The 27,215-nt window shown below is 34.9% G+C and overlaps 2 protein-coding genes and 1 long non-coding RNA gene across 3 annotated transcripts in view; 1 reads left to right on the top strand and 2 right to left on the bottom strand.

The window, feature by feature from the left end:
- Positions 1 to 402: 402 nt before the first annotated feature.
- The window catches only part of Adsl (adenylosuccinate lyase), a 49,461-nt gene continuing 22,648 nt past the window's right edge, over positions 403 to 27,215 (top strand). The window contains exon 1 of the mRNA XM_028310880.1: positions 403 to 726. Coding sequence (XP_028166681.1) covers positions 559 to 726 — 168 coding nt within the window. The 5' untranslated portion in view covers positions 403 to 558. The remainder of the gene's footprint in view (positions 727 to 27,215) is intronic.
- Positions 837 to 1,376, bottom strand: LOC114357322 (uncharacterized). The gene is made up of 2 exons (XR_003656294.1): positions 1,290 to 1,376; positions 837 to 990 (listed from the first exon to the last, which is right to left on the bottom strand). It is a non-coding gene; the product is annotated as an uncharacterized LOC114357322 (long non-coding RNA).
- LOC114357320 (uncharacterized) lies at positions 1,925 to 18,230 on the bottom strand. Its single transcript, XM_028310882.1, has 5 exons — positions 18,044 to 18,230; positions 10,005 to 10,175; positions 7,776 to 7,881; positions 5,343 to 5,474; positions 1,925 to 4,556 (listed from the first exon to the last, which is right to left on the bottom strand). The coding sequence occupies exons 2-5, from the start codon at positions 10,134 to 10,136 to the stop codon at positions 4,411 to 4,413; spliced, it is 516 nt and encodes a 171-aa protein (XP_028166683.1). The 5' UTR covers positions 10,137 to 10,175; positions 18,044 to 18,230; the 3' UTR covers positions 1,925 to 4,410.

The raw sequence follows: 27,215 nt of genomic DNA on the forward strand, positions 1-27,215 counted from the left end.
TCTCTGAGGTCTAAGAGCTAAGAGGTTCAAAAGTAAAGAGGTACTGTCGCGATTATCATTAAGTCAGTCACTTTCGCTGACCGATATTTGCGTCATGATGTTTGTTTTGGCTAACTTCGTAATTCTTGATATTACATCAGTGGTAGTTTATTGAAGTTGATTGCTCATGCTATAAATAGGATACCTACAATTTATCTCCAATAAGCTTGTTGTTGCTGGGTCAAAGTTTATTAAAACAATTAAAGGTAGAACAGATTTGAGACATCTAGGACTACCACCTACTTATTTCGATAGAAGTAGGTACACAAATTGCAGTGCGGCTATTATAATGGTATTTAGAAGTAATGAAATAGCCGCACGTATTGTTATTTCGTCAGGCCTAGCCTCTGCGATAACCTTGTTATCAAATTGAAATCTCCCGCGTAGCTTAGACCTTGAAACTTGAAATAGGTTATGTTCGCGCTCAGTAAAGTGACAGCTGTATCTAAAGACCGACGGATCGTCGTGTTTATTTCTCAAATAAAACTTTTAACTAAAGAGATATTGTAACTTTGCAAGATGTTTTCAATTGACGCACCCGTAGAAATACAAAATTCAGAATTCTGTAACTACCGGTCTCCCCTAAGCACACGATATGCGTCGAAAGAAATGCAATACAACTTTAGTGATCAAAAGAAGTTCTCCACTTGGAGGAAGCTGTGGATCTACCTGGCGAAAGCTGAAAAGGTAAGACTACTAATAATATTACCCCAAGATTAACAATTTGACCTTGATTGGTCAATTTTCAATTCATTCCATTTACTTTTTTTTAATGTTTTTTTTAGGTTATTGTTTTGTCTTCTTCTTCTTCTTTTATTTTGGCCACAACTTGGTTTTGAGAACCACGATTTCGCCAATGTCACGTAATCAGCTTTGACAAAGTTTACAGGGTTTATAAAATTCAAAAATGTTTAAGTTTAAAATGTTAAGCTAAATTATTTGTGTGAGTACCTTAAACAAAAAAGACATCACAAATTGAGACAACACAAATATAATATACATAATACCGATTAAAATAAATGGAAGAAAGAGGGTAGGAAGGAGGAAGGTTGGGAGGGGAAAAATAATTTGGATTACTTACAAACGAATTTTGCGGGATTGGATAAATTTTGATAACTGTTTTAAAAGCGGGGGATTCATTGAGTTTAATAAACATTTAATATTAGTAGGGCGAGGGACGCTTTCAGGGAGGAAATCTAATAAGGAGGAACCTACGTTTGGACAGTTGAAGAAAATATGATTAGTAGTACCTTCGTCTAAGCCACATTCACACAAGGAACTATCCTTTATGTGCATCTTCGCTAAGTGAACCGGAGTACACGCATGACCAATTCGCAACCGACATATAGATGACCCACGCTGAACTGTCCCGCCAAACTCAATGACAGGGGGGCGCTACCATCGTTCAACTTTATGGTTTCCAACATGGCAAAAATCGGAACCAGCGATTCGGTATTGACGGTGGCGCCCCGCTGTCAATGTCATCGATAGGACAGTTCAGTATTTTGGACTATATAATATTGTTTTGTCATATTGACAGGAAAGTTTTGACAGTTGACATTGACAGTTTAAGGTTTTTATAACTTATAGCAAAGGAAGGATTCCGTGGAGGGTAGTTGAACGGGAAGCATGGTCGATCTGTTTTANTAATTAATTTCTTGCAATTAAAAATAATTATTAATTCATTACTTAATGAGGACATAAATTACCCCAAACGGTTGCATGAGAGAGAAATGGGCTAGAAAAATGAAACACGCGTAAATTAATTACATGTATTTATTAATAAACAACGGATACATAAATTAAGATTAATTGTCGATAATTGGCTACAAGAATTTATACATTTTTATAGACGCGAGTACCTTTTATATTTGTTTATTGTGTTTTGGGAGAACGGGTACATAAGGTAACATTAGCGCCGGTTACAACGATCCTAGGTTACGCAAACTACACGTCATACCTATTTAAATACAAAATTATTAAAACTAATCCGTAATTATAACTAAAAATAAATACACAAATGAAATTATTTAATTGTAAGTTACATTGTTCCAATTTAAAAGTAGAAGATCCTTAACTAAATGATGATGAATTATATTCTTAAGAGATTTGTTGTTAGTAATTTTGCTAATTTTAATCATGAATCCAATGTTAATCGTGTAGATTATTAATAAAAGAAGAAAATTATTATGATTATTATTTACCTATGTCACAAAAAATAAGTCATGTTTTCAAGAAAGAATAAGCAGCAAGGAGACAAACTTAACTACAACTGGACGGATACTGATTACTGCTTTGGTTCTCCCTTTAAAAATAACCTTAACTTAAACATACGTAATAAATAAACTAAAAAATAAATTAGTCTAAACACCGATAAATAAAGTTAAAAATTTCCACAGAGATCTACTTATTTATCTTTATCTCGATACAAAATCGACAACAACTAATAACTGGATCGATGCCTGTTTAATTTTGCTATGGGTTTTATTTAATTCTATGAAATAACTTAGACTATATTCTATTCATGGATACATGTAATTCTTTATTAATATGCAAAAGCTACTTTCAATAATAAGTGCACTAAGTATTTTTGCTTTGCATAATCGTTAAAGCTATACATTCAAACAAAAAAACCAAGACTGCTGATTAACTTGAAAATATTTGACTTTTGGCATGCTGTGTGCTAAAACTAACTTTAACTCAAATATGGACAGTTAAAATTCCATACGGTGGTATTATTTCGCATCTAAAATTATAATAAAGCACGATAAAGAAATATTCTGTTACACCAATATAAATGTTACCGCAAAAATTTTGACTGAACCCACAAAATCTGTCAGAATTTTTCGTTGTTTATCGCAATAAAAAAACTGTTGAATGAATTTGTCGGGCGATGCTAACTTACAAAATTTCGAAGTTAATGGTCAGATGCTGGTCAAAATTAATACAGAAAAGCTAAATTAAGCTGAGAGTGCCAATGAACACACAAAACAAATTCTAACTGCCCGTCGTAAATTAGCACCAATAATTTAAATAAAAATGTAATTAAACTTAAGCCTAATAATTTGGTTTTAGCGGAATGTTTCAGTATAATAATTACATCGTAAAAATTAACTTATCAAACTAAAAGAAAAGCTACCAATTATATTGGATTGGATACAATTGATTAAATACATGGAAACTTAAAACTAAATACTTTTCTTTAAGCTTTTCAATTTACTATAACTATGTATTTCCTTACCTTTACTTGCACTATCGGCCAAAAAAGTAAAAAAAAAACTGAAAAAGTAATAGCTGCCTTAAAATGAAAACCTATTTGGTGGAAGCTGCCTTTTATTGATTCAAGATGGGTAATTTTTTTAATTATAATTTAAAATTCTAAAACTAAAACAAAAGTGGCTGCCAATAGAATGTATCAATGTAAAGCTGCCAGATAGTTTAGACGAGAGTAAAAAAATAGTTGCCCATTTTAATTTTACCTTATTTTTAACAGAAGTAATAGCTGCTGTGTATAAAAGTATGTAATATTAGCTACAGCATAGGGCAATTCGTTTTAGAAAAAAAATTACATGCTATTTTATTCAAAAGCTGCAGCATAGGGCAAAAATGAAACTTTTTATCTAACTGCTTTTTGGAGGCAACTGCTTCAACACGATTTTGACATCTATAAAAATAAAATAACATAAATAGTGTAATAGCTGCCTTAAAATAAAAACCTATTTGGTGAATTCGAGATTGTCCAAAATTTTATAATTAGAATTTAGAAGTTGCAAATTCTAAAACTAAATTTAAAATAAGTAGCTGCCGACAGATGTACCTATCTTATGTAAGCTGCCAGATAGTTTATACGACAGTAAAAAATAGTTGCCTGTTTTACCTTAATTTAACAAAAGAAAAACTGCTGTGAAATATGTAATGTAATGTTTAGCTACAGCACAGGGCAAATGAAATTAGAAAAAAAGTACATGCTATTATTATTCCAAAGCTGCAGCATAGGGCAAAAATTAAACTTTTAATTTTATAACTGCTTTTTGGGGGCAACTGCTTCAACACAATTTACGTCTATAAATATTAAATATAATTATTGTAGCCATTCGACGGGACCATTGGAACGCTTAAAAATATTTACACAAAACAAAATTATACAATAAAATAAACAAATTCTTATAACTAAAGTAGTTTTATGAATACTTTGACAATCCGAGCTTACCGGCTTATAGAATCGAGTAAATTTTGATTTTAACGTTACATTATGAGATAATTTTTATTTAGATATACAGTCTTCGTCAATTTGCGAATCGAAAATAGCGTTCACCGATGCGGGGCAAAATTAATCAATAATTTAGAAGCGGTTACTTTAAGATTGGCAGATTAATAGTCGGCTTCTTTTCTGAAAGTGAAAAAGGCGTGGAAGAGGAAAACGGCGGCGTTGATGATCGCGAAGACGCCGGAGGAGATGAGGAGGTCATACGCTTGCTTGTTGGGGCGCTGGTTGGCGTAGTACGACCTGTGCCAGTCTGGAAATAAAAAAAGAATTAAAGTTATGTAGGCTGCATATTACTTTTATCTTTGCTAAAGGTACTTACTACAATTTTAAAAGAACAATTAAGAACAATGGCAATTTGTGACAAAGATATTAGTGGTTATTCAGCTTAGTTTTTAAATTAAATATTTTAATTTTTATGCTGATAGACGTTGCACAAATGTCATAAAATGAAACAAATAACAAAATATGTAATTAACAGTTAAAAAAAATACAATTCAAATCAGTTCTGGTTTAGAAACGAACGGAAGCCATAACACCAATCTCCAAGGACCAGAAGTCTATATTTAATGAGCCTAGTGTAGGCCCGTCCTTATACGGCCATGCGGGCTCTGAGGTACTGCGTGCATAATAATCAGTTAGTTAAACTAACGCGCAATAAAATAACAATATAGTCGTTTATTAAGCATTCTTCAATTAATACCTGAACTTGACAAGGTTATTGAAGAGTCAGTTTAATACTGAACGCACGACGGTATATTATCAGGTTAAACATACACATAAAATATGTTATTCAATTAGAATAAGTACGATTTTGCGACAAACATGTGTGTGCGTGTAGCCTTTACTTTAACAAGAAGCGATAACGTGCAAATTACAAGCACAGCTTTGAGGAATGGGCTGTCTTCTTCTTCTTCCTATGGTTCTACTATCTACCTGCATACGATGCGAACCTTGATAGAGCGTATAAGTTACTGCATCAAGACTTTCTCCTCACGCTATACTTCCCACTGGCCAAGGACAAAAAATAAGGACTTACCATAGAAGATGACAGCGGCGGCAGCGGTGAACATAATGGCGCCCAACAGTGAAAAGCCGATGGAGGTCCTCCACCCAGCAGACTCGCCCAGCAGTCGGGCGATGATCAGCACGCCAGTGATGAGGATGAAGCCTGAACAAAGAAAGATAAATTGAAAGAAAGAAAGATAAATTGAAAGAAATATAAATAAAAATAATTTATTAGTTCAAACACAGTTTAACACAATATCAGATATTTGACGGAATAAAATTTACTGAACCAAAATGACACCTACTCAGCGTGTTTCATGACGCTGGTATTATCAGAGCTCCTCAAAAAAGGAAACCACTACCAGCTTCCACTGGCCGATACTCTACATTGGCTTTAAGACTAGAGTTTTTGTTGGCGATCAAGCTTAAGATCCTGGCTACAAAGAAGTTGCAGCGTTGGGAAAAGTCCTTTGCTAGTTTCCGCTCATTCACCAATCATTATATTCCATATAAGCCAACTTTGGTTTGACTTGTTTCTAGCGGGATTCAAACAGGACATATAGTTTCTAATCAAACTGTAGGGATGAACACAACTAATTACTGCCAATTCAACGCTCTACGCCATTGTTTTCATGCCATTCTCGTGTGAAAAAGCGTAAAAATTGTGGCTGTTTACAAAAAGGAGGAAGCGTACGCGTGTCAACACCGCAGTATCAGTGTGCCACAACGGTTTACAATTGTAAACCTTTGGACACACCTTTAACTTAACTTTTACCCGTAATTTTTTTATTTACTAATTATACCTCATTAAAAATTGGTTTATTGATTAGAACTAGATAAGATAGGTTCTTTACTTAATGGAGGAATATGATGAAATCTAGGCATTCGACGGAGTAGGCTACTTACTACTTAGGCTTGCCTAGAAAAGAAAGTGCATTGAAAACTCTTAAGTTTCATAAGCTGTTATCGCAATAAAAACATTCTCAACTTATAAAACTTTTAACTTTAAGACTCGGGATAATGTCGTATCATAATATAATGAATAATAAATTATCGTTGCGAATAAAGACCCAATACTTCGTGATTAGAACAGCTGTTCATTAGCGACTTTCTCACTTTTTCAAACGTTGTAATCCAGTCCGCAACCTTGTGGTCTGTGCTTTACACGTCACTTTCGCACCGAGTTCATTGAAACCAATTTTCCAGCGAATAAAAGTGAAACTCTTTGTAGAAGGCATTGCAGAACAGCGCCGGTCAGCGCGCGACATAATCGCATCATAAATTACGTAAATATTCAATTATGCAATTATAATTTGACCAGTGATTGTAAGATCTTTATTGTCACGAAACGACGTTTTGAAATATTGAATAACTCAATAATATAATGAGATTTCTCTGTCATCTTTATAAACTAATGAACGTCGCAAATAACCAACTCTGTCCTAAGAAATTGTCAACTCAGAGCTATACAAAAGTTCACTGAGCAGTTTCCTGCTGTCAACAAATTAAGTACCTACACCAGAGTTTACTATTGCCTATGCCAAAATAATAGACCACTTTTTCGTAAGTAAATACATAATTAGACAATTTAACATCAACTAATAATATGGAGCATAATATTAACTGGTTTGTTTTCTTTATTGAATTAAAAGTTTTCCCATTCAATATAGGCTCTTTTCGTTTCACAGAAACTTTCAGCACTCATCAAAATGTTTTGCCATCACGGAACATTCGTTCGCTGTGAAAACAAGTTAATGAGGTCGTAAAACTTTGGTTTAGGAAAGGTCATAGATACTACCTAAATGTTAATGTTTGTGAAAGAAAAACTTGTTAATTAAATGGTAAAATTGAAAACTAACCGTCACCAATCAAGTTTGAAATCGTTCTGGTGTTAGCAATTGTTAAATTGGAAGATTAGAACAAATTCCTCGTCGCCAATTGGGTCACGGCTGCAGGATTGTTTAACAAGGACCGATGTTGAACGTCACGGGCTATTTTTGCAAACGAATCTAACACCACTGGAAATCGTAGTTAGTATGCTAATATTATAATCGCGATAGTTTGTGAGGATGAATGGATGGATGTTACATTACTTCTTTGTGCAAAACCTGCTGTTACAAACTGCTTTAAATGCATCAGAGAAAACCAACGTAAGTAACGTTGTAATTTGAAGGACGGTCTTCGATTTTAATTGTGGAATAGAACATGGCTACTGTTCCCTTTCTTTTGCATAAAAATGGATGCAAACAAAGTTTAAGTGTACCAGGATCAGACCCATGACTAAACTGTATTGTATCTACATAAGCAGCATAATAATTTTGAACTTCCGTTAGTAATACATATACTAAGGTACCCATTTGATTCATTTCAACAGTAAAAAATCTTTTATATTTTGACCATCAATTACTTCACGCTCTATTTGTCAGAGAAGGTCAAGTCATCGAATGTTTACTTTTATACGTACTCGAGTAAGCAGAGTAGATGACGGCTATGTGGTGGACATTCTTCTCGACCACCTGCGGCGAGTACAGCGCGGCGACGATCAGGCCGATGGCTATCACTGTAATTACCTGGAACAAATTATTTCAAAGCTAGAATCTAATTGGTGGAAATAGTACTTAGAGATTTAGATCACAATCATTTATTGCATCCATCATGAACCCTGTAGGGCACGACAATTAAGAGAGAGGGGGACCACCCTAGATTAGCCGATCTCTAGATGTAAGTACTATTAATACTTAGTGTACATGTATATCAATGAAACAGGTGTGTACTTCAAATGTAAATTATTCGATTCTGATTGAAAATCATGAAACGCTCCTTCCTTCTTTGATTCGTTTCGGAAACCTTATGATTAAGCTTTTTTGAAAGCTTAAAATTACACATCGTAACTTCGCCGAAATATCAACTCAAAACAGTACAAGACACTAACTTGAAATTGATGCTCATTTGGGTAAATTTCAACGCTTTTTCCTACAACTTTCTATTGTATATTTTTGCTTTTAACCATCCCGCCAACAAAGGTCACGTACATGAGAAAAAATTAAAATAAAAGTGCTACCCATCATCTCAGTGAAAGTGCCACTTGAATTTTGTTTTCACTGTCATTCGTGGTCGCAAGTACTAGTAAACGGTTTTCTTCTATACATCCATAATCTGAGTTTTCTCTTTCAAACCGTTTTGCGGGATCGCTCAGTGCGGTTACCGTTCATCTTTATGGGTGGTATTTTTTATGGTTTCAAACGAGCTCTAACGCCTGTAATAAGTTGGTTAATAAACTGCGCAACACACTTGGTTTTATACTTTTCTGATCTGTTTACTGATGGTTTTTTCAGTAGATGTTTTAAATCAGGGAAATAATTATTAGATATGCGTGGGTTAAAGCGCTGAAATACTATTTGGATTGAAATTACTATTTATTATTGTTCAAATATTTTTTTAAATGTCATAAAGCTATTTGCATCAAGTGCAGTTCGTTCGTTCGATCGTTCGTTTCAGCCGAAAGACGTCCACTGCTGGACAAAGGCCTCCCCCAAGGGTTTCCACAGTGAAATACTTCGCAATTTCCCTCGATTTTCTTTAACACCATAACATTATAAACTTCAAGTGCTACCTAATAATCTATAATATTACAGAACTGCACATTATTTCCAAGGACACTGCGGTTAATTAAATATTATCGAGTGACCCTGGACACACTGTCTTGTTCCCATCAATGCGTTTTTTATCCCATCGATTTGTAACGGCGTGGTTGATAGAAAACTTGAAGGCTCAGTGGTTCGAAGTTGTGCTTCAACAAGCACAAAATAAAAGATGAGTGTGCGAAATCGACGCTGACGCATTCGGAAGTTGCTGATAGCCATTTGATTAGGCAGCAAATGATTTTCAACGGAAGAATAACTCAGTGGAAATGTATGAAGCTGTCCATTAGTTTTTTTACTTTTTTAATTAACCTGATTCGTATATCTACCTACATACTTTGGTAGCATCTTTCCAAATTCTGATTTGTAAATGGTCCAACTTCCTCCTGAGTGACTCCTAGTTCCCACTTCTGTTGCTGGTGCTTAATCCCGTATAAGAGCATGGAAAAATGGTGAATTATTCTTCTTACCAGCTCTACAGCCCTTAGCCCGACGCACCAGTACTAGATCGCGGCCGCCGCCCGGCTGTCCCGGTCGGGTGTGGCTCCCTCTTCCCTCTTCTGTGCTCGGTGTTATATTCTCTCCAAGAGTCTTAAAGAGTGACAACGAATTATTCTTTTTACCAGCTCTATAGCCCTAAGCCCGACGCACCAGTCCGGTCGGGTGTGGCTCCCTCTTCCCCCTTCTGTGCTCGGTGTTATATTCTCTCCAAGAGTCTTAAAAGTGACAACGAATTATTCTTCTTACCAGCTCTACAGCCCTTAGCCCGACGCACCAATACTGCTTGATCGCGGCGGCCGCCCAGCTGTCCCGGTCGGAAGTGGCTCCATCTCCCCCCTTCTTGGCCCGGCCAGTGTATAGTGGCTGGTGCTTAATTCTTTATAAGACTATGGATTATTCTTCTTACCAGCTCCACAGCCCTAAGCCCTAAGCTTGATCGTGGCCGCGGCCCTGCTGTCCCGGTCGGGTGTGGCTCCCTCTTCCCCCTTCTGTGCTCGGTGTTATATTCTCTCCAAGAGTCTTAAAGAGTGACAACGAATTATTCTTCTTACCAGCTCTACAGCCCTTAGCCCGACGCACCAGTACTGCTTGATCGCGGCGGCCGCCCGGCTGTCCCGGTCGGGAGTGGCTCCCTCTTCCCCCTTCTTGGCTTGCGCCTCCGCCTCCCGGTCACCCGCCGACATGGCCCACACCACTCGCGCTCCGCCCCCGTAATCCGACACCTGGAAGAAATAATGTTGGTTAGATAATATATAAACCAAGCAATCATCATCATCATCATCATTTCAGCCATAGGACGTCCACAGCTGCTAAACATAGGCCTCCTCCAATGACTTCCACATCGCGCGGTTGGTAACGGCCTGCATCCAGCGCCTTCCTCCTACCTTTATCAGGTCGTCGGTCCACCTTGTGGGTGGACCAACCAAGCAATGGACCTCTTTTATTACAATCTACAATCCTACTACAGAACTTCCTAACTCAGATTGAGGGTTAAGTCCAGCCAGCGAATGTATGACGAAATAGTTACACCATCATCCCTCAGGGCATTCTTAAAATAATATTTTGTACTGTTTATTACATTATGTCTTGTTCATTTTTTCCCACCTTCAACATCCTTTCAACATCCTTCAATGAATTATCTTTTAGTACGTTCTACTATAAATTATTTTAGCAATGTTAGAAAAACGTAACTAGTCCTACCTATGTGTACTACATAACTTTAACCCTACTTCTGCTACTGCTGAGAAGAAGCGGCGCAAAAAAACTAAGTAAGTCACTATTGTAAGCAAAACGCCGTTACGTTCACGATGACAATAGGGGTTTCATTGCGTAAAGATGTGTTAATTGACACTTGTAACAAGCTATAATGGTGTAGCATGACTATTAAGGTTAATAGTATTTTAATATTTATCACTTACAATAACTTATTTAAAGAGGCTCGACGACTAGCAAAGCTCTAGCCAAGAGAATAGTGGCCTAACTTTTTTATTTAGCTTTCTTATTTACGTCCAGTTTCAGTCAGAACCATGCAAATGTCTATGAAAAACCATTATACTCGTATATTAAATCCCTTAAACCTGTTTGTCTATCGTTCTATGTATCGATCATTTGAATAGCATTCGATGAAGTCATCCGATTGATTGAACCACCAATAATTACATAGGAGCGGGTTATGCTGATGATTATGATCAGTCGTTATCATAAATAATTAAAGGAACAGGTAGGCAAATCGTTTAGGTTCAGTGTTAGACTGAGTTGCACCAGCTTACTTTAACTGTAACTATAACAATAACCGGTGTTTTTCGTATGGAGTTTGACAGATTTTTGACGTTTGTTAATGTGAAAGTAAGATGATGCAACTCGGTTTTAGTGTTTATTCAGTTTCATTGTGTAACTGAATTTAAAGACTGTGATGATATGCTGAACCCGAAATCAGTAACTTGAAATATTTTTATACGAAATATAAAATCGTGTGGTAACACGCCAAGTTTACAAAATAAATCGTTAAAATAATCGTTGAACTAATTAACTAAGCTATCTAAATTACATTGGTACACAGGAAACAGTTGTTATAAAGGACAATGTTCGTTCTCCATACATTGTTCGCCTAAAGAACCAACAATTTTGACATATTACTACCCGAAAGCGAAATAATACGATTCTGTGTGTAAGAACAATGATTCCTGATGGACACTTGCCATAAAATTAATGATTAAGAATATTAAATCACAGCGATTTTATAATATGTCGTTTATGACAACATGGCGTCTAATGTATTGTGTGAATGTATGAACACCGATTCGCGAAAAATGTTTTGTATTGTCGTCACGCCGAGTCGCAGCCAAATAGTATAAAATAATAGAACAAGTTTTAGAAATACAACTCGGCATTCCACTTTTACAATATGCCCACATATTGCACGTAAATAAACAACATGAATATGAACAACCCGATTTGGACCCGGTGGCGTCTCGAAACCTGCTTACGGGCATACTTAACTCCACGGAATCCATGAAAAATCAATAGAACTGAAACACCCACGTTCTATTGATAACTATGTCAATATTTTTCACTCGACATTGGCAGAAATAAACCTCCCAGAGAGGTTTGGTTGCCACAAATAAAAAAATAAAAATAGCAAAGGAATCAAGTATTTTAAAGATTAAATGCTTATTTTATTTTCATGCTTCTAATTTATAGATCGCGCAACGAAAATTGAGGCACATACAAATCTTTGCTTGTTTTGATCACTCCAATTGCAATCTTGCTGCACAACTTATTATGTTTAACTGTCACCATCATTATGTATTTTGAATGACACACTTGTTCTAGGAAGAGGTCCTATTATTTTTCATGTAAACCTTCGCTCAGACGTTTTTTGTAATAAGTACCTACTTTGTTACTTCGCTCCGTGAAGAAGGGATTCGATTTTCGGAGCAATCAAATTCAAAAAGTGCCACTTGTCTTGGCCCGCAGGCTATATCTAACACACACCCAACGGACGGATGGCTATAATCATAGATACCTATGTATCTATTTGATTTCAAATTAAAGGCGAAAGGCCTAATAACACACGTAATAGACCATATAAAATTAGTCATTGCATCTTGCAATGCGGATTAAGTAGTGTGCGTAAACTTAAAATGCTCCTTTAATAAGTTAAACATTAATTTAACAATTGATCTTGACTCTGAAACGAGGCAAACTTTCGATTCGGGGCGAAACTTCATTGTGTGTTCATTTTCCTTGGTCTACTACAAGCCTCTTTTATTGCAGTATCAAAGTCTATCAATTAACTTCTTCAAGTAGTTAAATTAGTAATTATCCTGCTTTCGCCTCCGAGATTTATTTTACCATGTAGTACCCCTGTACGACAACCCAATCCGCACACAATATTCAGCGTAGTAGTATTAAAAAACAAAAGAGCGGGCAACNAAAGGGTGCTTAATGTATTAAAAAAAATAGAAAATAATTATGATGGGTTAATGTTTTTGGGCGGTTTTTTAGGCGGTTTCTGACAATGTCCTTTGAAATAAAAACATGAGTAAAATAAATGAAAATCGATGTGTCTTTATTTTGGAAAAAACAATCACTGTTTAACCAGTGGAGCAAGGATCTCTCCTTACAACGTAGACTGAGCCAGGTCCAATTGCCTTCGGTGTACTTCATATTATTATAGTTGTAAGTCTAACTACCTGAGCCCCGATTACGGTATTTTTTAACGTCAACAATCCAGCCAGACACGCTTCTCGATTCTGCGATACGATTGGTCGTTCAACAGCGTACGTCAGCTGTTTTGACCAATCGTATTGCAGAATCAGAAACGCGTCTGGATTGTAGACGTTAAAAGTTACCGTAATCGGGGCTCAGTACCTGTCTAATGGTTCGAAGGCAATAAATACATTTTTTTTTAAAGTTTTGGATACTTCAGACAGTCCTTCACTCTGTATTTTCTCACGACGGAAAAAATGCTATACCTATACTTGAGTGTCATGAAATCGCCAGAAATGACGTCATAAGGTTTTATATTACACTAGCTTTCCGCCCGCGGCTTCGCCCGCTTGGAATTTTGTCTGTCACAGAAAAACTTTATCGCGCGCGTCCCTGTTTCAAAAACCGGGATAAAAACTATCCTATGTTCTTTCCCGGGACTCAAACTATCTCTATGCCAAATTTCATCAAAACCGGTTGCGAGGTTTAAGCGGGAAAGCGTAACAGACAGACAGACAGACAGAGTTACTTTCGCATTTATAATATTATAGTTGGGATTAGTTGGGATGACAGATAGCAATTATGAAAAGTTACCCTTAAGTTTAATCTTAATAAACAAGTTAGCAACTCCATGGGATGTAGTATTAATAGGACTATGTTTACATCCCATAGATCTTGAAACCGGTTCAACTATCGTGAGATCTAGCGACTTATAGTGCTTTTAATTATGAGCTGCTGTTGACTCTAAATGACACACAACATAACATTAACTTAACAGATTGTTACGGTTTTAACTACCTTTTTTGCTCTTTCGGTGAATCAACTTATTTGCTTAATGTTGTTGTTAAATGGGGAAATCGGGGATACGTTTTCAGCGAAACAATTTAATAAAAAAAACTAACTAGCGCGTTTTATGATTGCGCCAAAATGGAAGTTTTCTTTTTTATTTAACGTGATTTAATTAGGTTCTGCATTAAAATAGGAAACTTTCCCTGTTACTCGTTTCGTTAATGTAATACCCAGTTTGCAAGTCACTTGTTTCGTAAAGAATTGCAAAAAATATTTTTTAACTTAGCCTGACTTCTCTGTATTACTGATGAGTTCTCAATTCTCATAATCTGTGAATTACATGAATTTTATTGCATTTTTGCCGTCACCTTCATCGTTTCTGCTTCATGTTGTGTTTATTCTGAACTTATCCATATTAGGCCCATATTTTTTATCTTGATCGTCACCCGTAAATATAGTTTTTGCTTCGTGCTGTATGTCATCGCATGTAAACTACTAGAAACGTAAAATAAATCATGCTAGATGCCGCGCACTGGATCGGAACGCACGCGCGCTTTCCAATCATGTTTCGACCATTTTTCATTTAGCAGTGAAACTGGGCTGCACTTGGAACGTCGTTCAATTAATGAAGCCTCTTAGTATAACTGGCCGATTGAATTCGCTGAAGATTTCTTTTGTTTGATACTTGAAGGTTTTAGGCTTTTATGGAATAGCGCTTACACCTTCATTATTCAGAACTGCTGATTGGTTGATTGTGAAATATTTTAACGAATCACCGGTGTCAATCTATTCTTGGGCGTAGATTGATATTTGAGTATCATTTAATAATAGAAGAAGCTTAGAAGAAAAAGTTACTGAGTCAGTCGAAGTTTGCTACTAAGACTTCTCTATAATTTGAAGTAAAGTTACAAAAAAAGTAACGATTAATGCGGTAATCATCTAATTTCTTATTCAAATATTTTAAGTAACTAAATAGGCACTTTCGTAATAGAAGAAACTCAGAAGAAAAAGTGACTGAGTCAACCGAAGGTTGCGAGAACTCTTACTCTATAATTTGAAAGAAAATTACAACAAAAGTAAAGACCAATGTTGTTATCATCTATTATCATCTAATGACTTATTAAGGTATGTTCAGTAAATACAATATTAACTTCTTTCTTCTTCAGATTATGTATACCTATAAAGAGACCATCATCGGTGGTTACGCTAATTTATTTAATTGTAGAGGCTGATGGTCGGTGGTGGAGGGTAAATTTGATCAATTGACCTTTGAGAAAGCTACTCTAATTCAAATTACGAGTGTTAACTGTATGAATTGAGTTACCGAGATGAGCATAAATGAGGTGACGTGTGTAGAAAATTGTTGGATAAACGTAAATGTCCCATTTAAAATTTCAGTAAACAATCGATGCTTATCTCAAATTCAAACTTAAAACTACTTACACATATGCACATGTAGTTCATATGATTGACCTATAACTATGTGTTTTCCATTGGCACATAATGACAGTTAAACTAAGTTATTTTTACCCCACTGCGACAGAAAGAGGGTTATGTTTAAAAAAAGATTTATTTGATACCATAATCGTTTATTGGTAGTACAGTCAGCGTCAAAGTTCGTGACACCCAAAGTAGCCAAAAAGTTCACAACACTTCTTTGTTCCAATTGGAATAAGGCTGTCTTGTCAAATAATTGGCCACTTTGGTTTTCACAAACTATTTGACGCTGAATGTACCTACTTAAAGTAACTCACGTGGTAATCCATTCAATCAGAATCAGTTGATTATGGGTAATTTATGTAGGTATTTATTTATTCGACGTGCGCACGCGCACCACATTAGAAGCTGCGAACTTTCTTGCGCATTTGCTTTCTTGTCATCACGGACTGATGAAAGCTTACGATCGAGTTTGATGGACAGATTTCTAGACTTCTAGAGACGTTTCCATAGAAAATTGTTAATGATTTTACACATTACAGTAATGGATTATTATTGCATTTATTAAAGGACCTAGTTACTTACTCCAAAAAGATTAATTAATATTATTGTCTGTGTTTTTCACCTTGAAAGTTGAGATAAATAACTGCTAATGATATCCCATCTACCTACGTAAACGTATATTTTCAGTAGGTATCTTACAAAAGTAAAACATTTTAATGTCTTATTGTAACACTACAATTCTTATCAACTGCTTCTAAAGAAAAGCAACTCATACACTGAGCATCATATAGTTCGTGACACCCAAAGTAGCCAAAAACTCCGCAACACATCTTTGTTACAGTCTTGTTTGTTAAAGTCGTGTTAGTTACTCCACTTATAACTCAAGAACGGCTGAACCGACTTAGCTGAAAATTGTCAGGGCGGTAGTTTAGAGCCAGGAGAAGGACATAGGATACTTTTTATCCCGTTCGGAATTAAAAAAAAAGTCTGCTTATTTATTGCCATTAAGGCGGAACAAAGTTCGCCAGGTCAGCTAGTTTGCAATAAGGTAATGTTGTCAACTTTTTGGCCACTTTGAGTGTCACTAACTATTTGACACTGACTGTACAGTCCTACGACTTTTTTTAAGGTTTCGAGGTTGGGCTATGTTTCCTAAATGTGACATTACATGTCTATCATTATTGCATACAAAAGGTTTTAAGACAATAGGTATGGACAAACAGTGTGTGCCTATCTCCTTCTGGGAATGCATAATGAATTAAATTAAAAGGCTTGCCTCTAAAAGTACTCGTATATTTAAATTATTTTAGTAAAAATCATGACGAAGCTTTATATTTGTGGTGTGGTAGGGCCGTAGTTGGTACATCTCTTCTTTATAGAACCCACAGTTTTTATAATTTTGACTCTACATATAGCTTACTTATCTTCAATGAGAAGCCTTATAGCTTGTTTATCAGCCATGATAGCGTTTTTAAAGTACCAAATAACTAACTTTAAAACAACAATTAAACGAAAATTAAAAGGACTTGTAGGAATACTCGTATTTGGTTAACTTTTCCTTATTTACATTGTTAATTGTTAGTCACTTTCAATCCGAGTGGAATCCCCTTTGAACCATGGCGTGGGCTATATTTTTCCATTGTTTGAGTAATTTGCATCCGTAAAACAATATGGTGTGTCATGCGAAATTATCAACCTACGCGCTTTTGTGGTTTCTATCAATTGTAATTATTAAGATGTGTGAAATTACTAAGGCATTACGAGTATTTGCATATCTTTGGTGATCTCGTAGGTGTTCCGGTAAAACATAACCCTCCTTCTGGCGCAGTCGGGTAAAATGTGACCCGTTAGTGATCCCGTATTTAATTGACCCCGTCGTAGTTACATTATGGACTTAATTTTTCAGTCGACATTGGTAGAGCAAAAACATTATGAGATAGGTAGGTATGTTACTGAATTTATAATGTTTTATCTATGCCCTACTTATCTATGTTTTAAAAAATATGTTGTTTTTTCAGAAGTTTCATTTCCTGTTTTCAGGATAAAAACTGGACCAATTTCGTCATTTGTGTACCACAGATGATATTCACGTAAATTAATTTCTTTGTAATAATTCACAATACTTTTTGTTTTACCGTTGTGTTGAGAAACAGTAAAATTATTTCAAAAATATTCTATCTACGATATTATGTAGACATGACATAAGTGACTGTCTTAATTTTACTAAATTCTACTAAGTTTGTTGACCGCAATATTACGCAGATAAAATTATGTTTCACTTGATTGCAGCTTGCTCAGTGCGTAGTGGATTAGAAAACACGCGTGCGTGTAACACAAAAACTGCTTCAAACATTGTTTTATGCAAATCACAACACTCTATTGCTTATTGGTGCAGTAAATAAATCACAATTATAATTTTTTAAATAGCTAAATATGGAATTTAACTTAATTAAAAATGCACTACTATTTCGTACAAAACACTGCTTAAAGTATCTCAATAAAAAGCTGAAAAAGTGATACCAATTTTTAATTGATGTCATGATTACTCATTAAAACGAATTAATTTTCTACACATAACTAACTAAAAATACAATTAAAAATAATAAAACCTCTTAATAATAACATGCTTTGATATTAAAAAAAATCTTACCAAAAACAATCACGAACTCCTTTGTGGAGAAAAAAAAGCACTAGAATGTCACTTGTTTTTCAAATTCACCCACTGAATTTCGAATTCCACGGTGAAGCGCGAGCGTTAGAAAACTGAAGCGAGCGTGTCGATGGCAAGGCGCGAAGCGACTGGCGCTCTGTGGGGATCCTCGCTCGTCTATGCCTCATTCAGGGCTGCAACCGCACTAATACTGTAGTGTTCACGTACAGGAAAATGTAATTAGTAATTAACGTAACACTGATAATGTTCGGAGAATAAGCTGCTGTTTTCTTGAAAATGACGTGGGTGTCCTTCTGGTGCAGTGCTAAGTTGATAAAGCCGACTTCATTCATGACTGTTTTTTCTGCCAACCCTGAATGTATTGTAAGCACATTACAGAACAACAAAAACGGTGATGGTAATGATATCTACCAAGATATGAAATATGTCTTCATAAAAAAGAGGTACCTACCTTTAGATTATTTAATTAGTACCTTACCTTCCTTAGTATTGTATTTTTCCAGTTATAATGCTGAATTTACTGTAATTTTTTGCGTCTAGCTAGAGACTATAAACGAATAAGTATAAAGAGGCATTTGAAAGATTCAATTTTTTTAATGCTAAATAAAAAATTCCGTAATCCGAAATACCAGTAGTACCTAATGCAAACTCACAAAATAAACGCAAATTATAAATAAGGTTACAGGTGTATAATGTGCTGACAGCTTTCATTGTAAAGCTCTAGTGGCACTTTCCCAAGCAATATAGTAGTATAATAATGATTACAGTCATTATAATGAGAGTAGAGGCCTCGTGATTGAAGTGTCGTGGTTTTGCTCTTGTCGATTTTATCTTTTTTTTAAGATATCTTCATAAATAAATGATAAATGAGTGTTTTAATATCGACAATTCTTGATATTTCGCCAAAAAATGTCGTTGTTAATTAGAAGCAATTTTTATAAATTAATAGTTTTATTTTATTTTTTATTTTTTTATTTTAGTTGGCATTACTTGGTAAATTAGAGAAATAAGTTAATTGATTTAAAAAAATCTTATACTTAATGATAATAATATTAATAATTGTATCTAAAATTCAAAATCATAATCAACAGTAATTATCTTTCCCTGAACTATATAAATAAAACATAGGCCTTCCGAAATTGTCTCTATTTGTATGCACTGTAACGATTTGAAAACGTAGGTTACGTTATCGAATAAAACACCCTCTCAAGTGACAAGACGATCGCTTTATATTAAAACTAGCTTTTGCCCGCGACTTCACGCGCGTGAAATTTAGTGTCACAGATCGGCATAAATTATAGCCTTTATGTTAATCTGGGTTACAAACAATAATACTGTAAAGTTTCAACAAAATCCGTTCAGTAGTTTTGGCATGAAAGAGTAACAAACATACAGACATCCAAACTTTCGCATTTATAATATTAGTAGGATATAACAACAAAACACATCAGTGAATTTTCCATGAAACAAGTAGGGATGTCGGCACATTAAACTTAACTCTGTGGCATCTTATTAGTTTGTATAATAGGTACTATTTTGCGTAACTCAATGTGTAGCCGGCTGTACAACTATTTTAAAAGCTACGAGTACTCTTCGCTATCCACTTGAGCGGATTATCAACTTGGGCTTATTTCACCCGTATTCACAAACGATGCTTGCATAAGCGAAGCAGCACAGCGTTGAATAGAGCTCTGTGATTGGTTCGTGTGAGATCCTGTACGTCCACGCGCACTGTGAGACCTCATAGTAATGTTTGTAAATACGGGCGCTTATCTTTGGCCCTTTTTCTACCAGCAATCCCTGGCTTATATCGTCTAATCAGCCAGTAACATTATGGATTTCATTGCGAAATATTCATTTAAAAACATTATTGAATACTCTTTGGTCGGCTGTTTTGTTTCATATTTTACGAGGCCAGTGTTTCTAGTAGTGTTGTATGAAGGGACTGGCTATTTTTAGAGAGACTAGTATAAAAAGTACGAGTATAGAAGTAAAAATAGTAGGTAGGTACATGAAATGTATCAGTTTGTGTGTGTTTCATTTGCAATTTTGCTAAAGCACTAAAATAATCAAAACGATGTTGATTACTGACTATAAATTAAAAATATCAAACATTTAAGAATGATAATAGTCGGTTATTAATCGTTTAGCGCTTGCAATAGATGCCAATTTGCCTCATTTCCTGAATAGAAAAGAACATGTTTAATATTAAATTTATTAGAATAATTAGCAATTTAAATTCGACACGTGATCGTAATTTTGAAACTGTCATGTGAGTAAATGAAATTATCTTGAAAGTGGTATTTGAACGTCGGTTACATTACTTCATTATACTTACATAAAAATCTAATTTATTACTTTTTATATTTTTTTAAAGTTAGTATAATACATATTATATTTGTTTTGCGAATTTGCCCAATAAATTACAAAATTCATATAACACAAATTTAATTTTCACAAAAAATACCCATCAAAACACGCACTGTAACACGCATTTTCTGTTCGCCTCCAAAAACGTCCTCGATTTTTTGTCTCCAAATAATATGTTCTCACCATCGAAACGAGGCAAATCTACTAGTTTAAATGACAGTAACGAATAAAATAGTACATGAACACTGTCATTATATTGTTTGTCCAGTTGGAACATGATAGTAAGTACATAATTATGTACCTACTTATCTAATCTGATGCTGCGATGGCTCTGTGTGAACCTGGGAAACTGGTGACAACTTAATTTTTTTGACGCTTTCTCTAGTCTGATACGGGACCTAGCAGTAGTATAGAGCCTTACACCGTTTGTTACACCATAGAAATGCATTATATATTTATTGATAATCCTACGCTGTATAAAAAACCGGGATAATTTCTGCTAGAGCGTTTTCGTCGCAAGAAAAATTGCATATTCCGATTTCCTAGACTATTGCTGTTTATAAGTGCCTGTAGACAACGATATTGATTTCGATTCAATGAAGTTTCATAAGTACTTCTTCTGTTTAGTACTTAAACTAGAGAAGCAACGGAAGGTTCTTGAAAAGCACATCAGAAAAAGATTTGAGCCATTTTAATATGCAGGCGTTTTGAAATTGTAAGCTCATCACACATGTCTAAGTCATACTCATTTATCTTGTACCTACCATAGCACATTGACTTGGGATATTGGGAAAACTCAACCAACTTGAAAAACAACTTAGGGCCGTGTTGACTCTATGCATTGTTTGAACTTGCGTGTATTAATTCAAGTGGATTCTTTTATAATGGTGACTGATGACTCAAAGATTTCTCTGGGCTGAGAGAGTTGAGAGTTTTCTCTAGATAGGGTTTATATATTTTTTAAGTTTCATACATTTTCTTAAAAAAATGTATGACTCCGTGTTGTAAACTTTATTCTTCAATGAGCACACCTAAATATACTTGCTTAACTTAAAATAATTCGACTGTTTGTGATTCTACATAGTCACGTAATTCTTCCAAAGTACGAAAACACTTCCCTGTATGCATAATATTATTACAAATGCTTACGACAATTGCCCGCCAACCACTCGTGCGCAAAGGACGACAAAATTACCATAAAAACTTTATTTGTTTGCTAAATTGATAACAGAACATTTTCAAGGTCTGTAAGTCAGTCAATGACACATTAGCGATTGAGAAAAAACTCATTGATGTATGCATTTTAGCAAATTAATGGTTTCAATAATGACTATAACAGCTTCGTGTTATTTGACAGCGAAAAGTGATCATCACACTTGCAAACTTGATGTATTAATTAACGTCACTCATCATCTGCTATTTTTGTGAAATAATGAACACTGATTTTTGCAGACACAATTTAAAAGTAAATTACACTTTCTAAAAAGGTTAGTGTATCACTGTGATTGGTTGGAAACTGTATTCGAATGCTTCTAAGATACTGGCTGCATAACACTAAAATAAAAGTGTCAGAAAAAAACAAATGAGAAAAATATTGTCACGTTCTTGTTTTAAATAGTTTAAATATTTCATTAATGAGTGCGAATCAAATAAATCAAATTCTGAGTTACACCACCTAACTTTAACCGTAACTATAACACAATAACCGGTGTATTTTGTATGGAGTATGACAGATTTTTGACGTGTGTTAAAGTCAATAGTGCAGCCCAGCCTAAGATAGCATATTACGCCACATTACACGTATTGTTTTAAACTTTAGCTGCGTTCGTTTAGCTTTATTTTTTCACGTGTGCAATTATTGCGTAACTCGGTTTAGTTCGTGCATTACCAGTTGGAAGCCCAATTAGCCACTTAAGTCGCCCATCCATCTAGTTGCCGAAACCTGACAGTATCGATCAGTACTTCCACCTTGATTGGGCACAGCCGGCCGGCAAATCGAGCAGATACTTATTATGTAGCTATTCGAAAACTGAAAAGCCACTTTCTAGCGTTTTCCGGTCTAGAAGCGAGCGCATAACTGCATAGCACCCGTGTGCGCGCACGCACCTCGAGAATAACTAATGCTATTCTTATTTTATTCGAAAATAAACTTTATTAGTCGAAAATAAAAACCATTTTACAATGTCTATGTACTAAACTTTTAATGCAATCCAAAATGAACTCTATTCTACGGTAATGAGAATCCATTGGTGATATCTGCTATTGCTAAGGATGGCACTAGTTTTTTACTATGGTAATACCACAAATTAGTTTTAATTATAGCTACGTATTGTATTAATAATTTTAATACTTGAAAAAATCTGCAGTATTGGTTATTAGTGAACATTAAGGTTCTGAAATAAACACGCGTTTTCAGAAATGTATTTTTCAGTTCTTACACACATACATTTTTAGTTTTTCTCTGAATTTATGTCAAACTATAGTATTGTTAAGTCCTGAAATCTGAAACTGAGTATTATTCATCTTCATGACAAATTGAACGTGGGTTTTGTTGGTTAACATTACTCATTTAATACAATTAATTAACGTCATTATGTTTCCCATAAATCGGACAAATACGATAAATATTGAGTCTCACTTGCAATAAATATTATCAACAAACAAACGTCAAACCTAAACATTTAATTGTGTGGGTTGCATTATTATATCAGTTTCATAATGAATTGATAAATTTCACTTTTTTATCGACTGCTGAAATGTGATGTTTTTCAAGTGTAGGTATATCGCTGTTTCAGTATATTAATCGTACAATCGATTGTATTAAGTATATACAGTCACAAAAACCAGTAAACATATATTTACGAGTACAATAGATTTGTGAATTGTTTGGAAAAGGTTTTGTCAATCGTACAACTTTTAAGTATTTCTAAAGCTCGTAGTGCATTAACAAAAATCCTCTAATTCGTATTATATTGGCACATAAGCAATAAAGTATCAGAGCATACTGATTCCATCAGGAAAAGATTAACTGGTCACTCAGTAGTATTTAATTCGTGTATGGTGCCTCTTAATTGCTCTACAGACAATACAAACTACGGCGACATAAAAACAAACGTAGTATAGACATTTTATAGTACATATCAACCATTGTCATGACCATGGTCGAGGCAAGGTCGCCCTAATTATGGGTGTCCGTGCTTTAAATGGCTCGTGAACTGCCCTAGGATGTATTTCGAGTAATATTATTTTATTGTAAATTTCAATACTTATGTCTGAATAAATACTATGGTAGGAAGATATTTAGCTATAAGTACATACATATAAATAAAGTTAAATGCTATTCGATTTTATAGAAATAAGTTTCAATTTACTAAACTACGTATTACAGGACTGTTTATTTTATTCTAAAGGTTTTTGTATCAAATCGAGTCAATAACTCACATTTTTGAGGTTCAAAAATAGGCTGGCTCGAATAAATTATCAATTTGACATACAATTTGAACTGTAAATTACTTTGCATCAACATGCCGTGATTTTAAATGCGTGTATTTTTCCTCCAAAACTAAAACAAACCAACGGGTGCATACAAATGAAATATTAGTGCAACTTTAGTGGCGAGTCGTGCGCGCGCGCTCAATGCGTCTTTGTGCGCGTGAGCCATTGTTTGGTCTGGACGTTACGACTTTGAGCCATTATTTTGAAACATGATTAGATTCGACAGGTTCATATACTGGTAGTTGCTGTCTCTCTCATTCACCAAAGGATGCTTTTAAGCCAAAGCAACAGATAAAGCAAAGCAACAACAAAATGAGAATCAGCAGTAGGTACAATATGCAGCAGTAGGTAAGGTACACGCCAAATTTTCCTGATGTCAATTTTGTCCGTCATAACACTCCCCTGCTTTTAAATTAGATTTAGGTCCGGGAATTAGAAAGAAGTCTTTTGATATTTTTTACCTAAGTACTTCTGCTTCCTTGCGGTTTATATCATCTAGCTACATGAAAAAAGTAACAGGATGTTACTACGACTTGTACTAGTAACTGAGTACTTACTCCTACGCCCGTATTCACAAACATTACTATGACGTCTCACAGTGCGCGTGGTCGCACAGGACACCACAGGGTGACACAAGAACCAATCACAGAGCTCTAATCAACGCTGTGCTATCAGTTTGCTGTTTCACTTAAGCAAGCATCGTTTGTGAATACGGGCGTTAGTACCTATTGGTCTCACTAGAAACAAATTCATTCTACGTTTCGATTTCATTTTTTTGGCGTCAGTTCAACTCTACCTGATAAACCAATTCTTCTAGATTACTATGGCGTTAATATTGTCATTGTAATCTTAATTCAAAGAGTCTGCAGTTGCCATGCCCTTAAACTTCTTAGCACATGTAATCTTCCAAGGATGGGGGTTGACCCCATACAATCCCCTACAATTGATCGCAAGCGGCGCCATGACGGCGCCTGTTTTGGCGCCAAAGTTCTTGCGCAGGCTCCAGAGGCTATAAGGGTTGCCACCCTCTGGACTAAACTTTCCCCCTTTATGTGTTAAAACACCCAAACATTAAGTTTGGCACATGGCATAAAGTTCGCCTTTTTTAAAGAAACAAATATTTTACTTAAATAGAAAATCCTTGGCGCGTAATTAATATTTATCCCAAACAATTACGATGTCAAAATCCAATAGCAATTAATAGGGTAAACCAGAGAATGATTGCCCACTGGTAGTGATTGCCCGCTTTAAGAATAATTTTGTCAGGTGCTGNTTTCAATATTTTCTAAGTTACGTAAGTTTTAACTAAAAACTGTTAATATTCTGTTTAACAGTTTATTGAGTTATAAGAAAAAATTCATAAATGGTCGATAATTAAAATACTTTCTTTAATTTTTCATTTCAATGTGTTTGAAATCTTTAAGTGGGCAATAGCTATACGGTTTACCCTACCTATCTGAGCATAGGTTTTGGCAGGGTACGTCAATAAGTAAAAACTGTAAATCCAATTAAAGAGAAGTTTTTCTTAAATATTTTCAAAACCACCACGGAAAATTAATTACATCATTCTGAATCTACAAAAAAGTAACTAATTACGTGCAAAGTTGTAAATTGATTGACTGACAACACCCGACGTCTTCAAGAAACTCCTCACAGATTAATCCTACTAATATTAAATATGCGAAAGTTTGGATGAAAAACTACTGAACGGATTTTGCTGTAACTTTACAGTATTATTCTTTATAACCCAGAATAACATATAGACTATAATATATGACGATCTGTGACAAACTAAATTTCACGCGGGTGAAGCCGCTAGCAAAAGCTAGTTAGGTAATAAACTTACAAAAAGTATTTTGGCTAAGTTATTGTTTTAGCTTTCAAACTTTTGACACAAAGCCCTAGAAAACTTCACCTACTCGGCTACTACGTAAGCAATAAAAACATATTTACCCTATTCTATTGAGTGGCAGTCCTGGTTGCGACCTATTTGTCCAAATAACGCGCTCTACTTTTCGGGTTACGCCGAAAGTGTTGTCATTGTGTCATTGACCTTTAGGTTGGGTTAGTTGGCAAGACGCGTTTGTTTGAAAAGTATCGAGTTTTTGATAGGATTCGCCGTAAAAATGCGTAAACAATAGAAAGACAACATTAAAATCAACTTGCTTTTGAAAAATATTGATAGAGGTAACTTAATTTTTTCCATCATAAACAGAATACTTCTTACTAGGTGTAATTTCTGTAGTATCGTTGTATGTATTAGGAATTATAAAATAAATAAATAAAATAAAAAGTATTTATTTCAAACAATTTACAGTTCATATTATGGTTAGTAAATGAAATATGAAGACAAAAATGTATTTTGTAAAGTTGGGTTACTTTCTTTAAAAGTCAATTTTCTCATGATTTAATTTTCACGAATAATCATGATTAAGATTATAAAGATAATGATCACTTTTTCGTTAAATAAGGAAATTCTGAAAGTTATAATATGGATCTTCAAATTTTAATAATGACAAAACAATGACGTCTCAAACAACGCCTATCTGAGTATTTTATACCTTTTTTGACGCATTTTTTATCTAAGTTTCCAACATTCATTACCTTGCTACTAAGTACAGTTTACCGTTTCCATGTGAATCGAATAAGCCATCATGGATGTCACAGCAACCCACTTTTCATGCTAATCGGCCCTACGCCGTTTGTGCGTGCGCGCACCGCTCATCAGCGCTTTGAGGGTCAAAGACTAACTGAATTACGCTTTTGACCTTCTGAAAAGATAGGTTTTGAAATGATACAAAAGATTGTAATTAAAAAAATCAACAGTTACTCGTACTCGTATACTGTACACTGTACAGAGTAATGCTGAAAAGTGTCATGAAAACCTTCTTCTAGCTTTCTGTGGATTTAGAAGTTTATTTTTGTTGATTCTCTGGTGTACTTTTTTTTGTGTACTGATGTTTTTTTTTCTTTTTTAGTGTGTAAGCATTTCTTTTAACCGGTCTTGGCATTACGTTTGATTTTATAACATTAAGATCGACCGGGTTTCCACAGTCAATGCCTAGTTGGTATCTTATCGATTTGAATAGAAGATGCACAGATTTTTATAAAAATAAGGCTCAGTTGCACAACAAAACCCACTTTAAACCCGTAACTATAACGATAACCAATGGTTTTTGTATGGAGTTTGACAGATTTTTGACATTTGTCAAAGTTAAAGTATGATGGTGCAACTCAGCCTAAGACTTGACCTTCTCGACATACTCCATCGCTATTTAGTGCCTAA

Source organism: Ostrinia furnacalis, unplaced genomic scaffold, assembly GCF_004193835.3.
Source record: "Ostrinia furnacalis isolate ACB-3 unplaced genomic scaffold, ASM419383v2 OfSCF3133, whole genome shotgun sequence".
NCBI classification, from domain to species: Eukaryota; Metazoa; Arthropoda; class Insecta; order Lepidoptera; family Crambidae; genus Ostrinia; species Ostrinia furnacalis.

Coding starts and splice junctions, on each gene's coding strand:
- LOC114357320 (XM_028310882.1), bottom strand. CDS start 10,136: ATGTCGGCGGGTGACCGGGAGGCGGAGGCGCAAGCCAAGAAGGGGGAA. Junction 5,475..7,775: donor CATCTACTCTGCTTACTCGA/GTACGTATAAAA, acceptor TTCTTTGTTCAG/GCTTCATCCTCATCACTGGC. Junction 4,557..5,342: donor CGCCGCTGTCATCTTCTATG/GTAAGTCCTTAT, acceptor TTTTATTTCCAG/ACTGGCACAGGTCGTACTAC.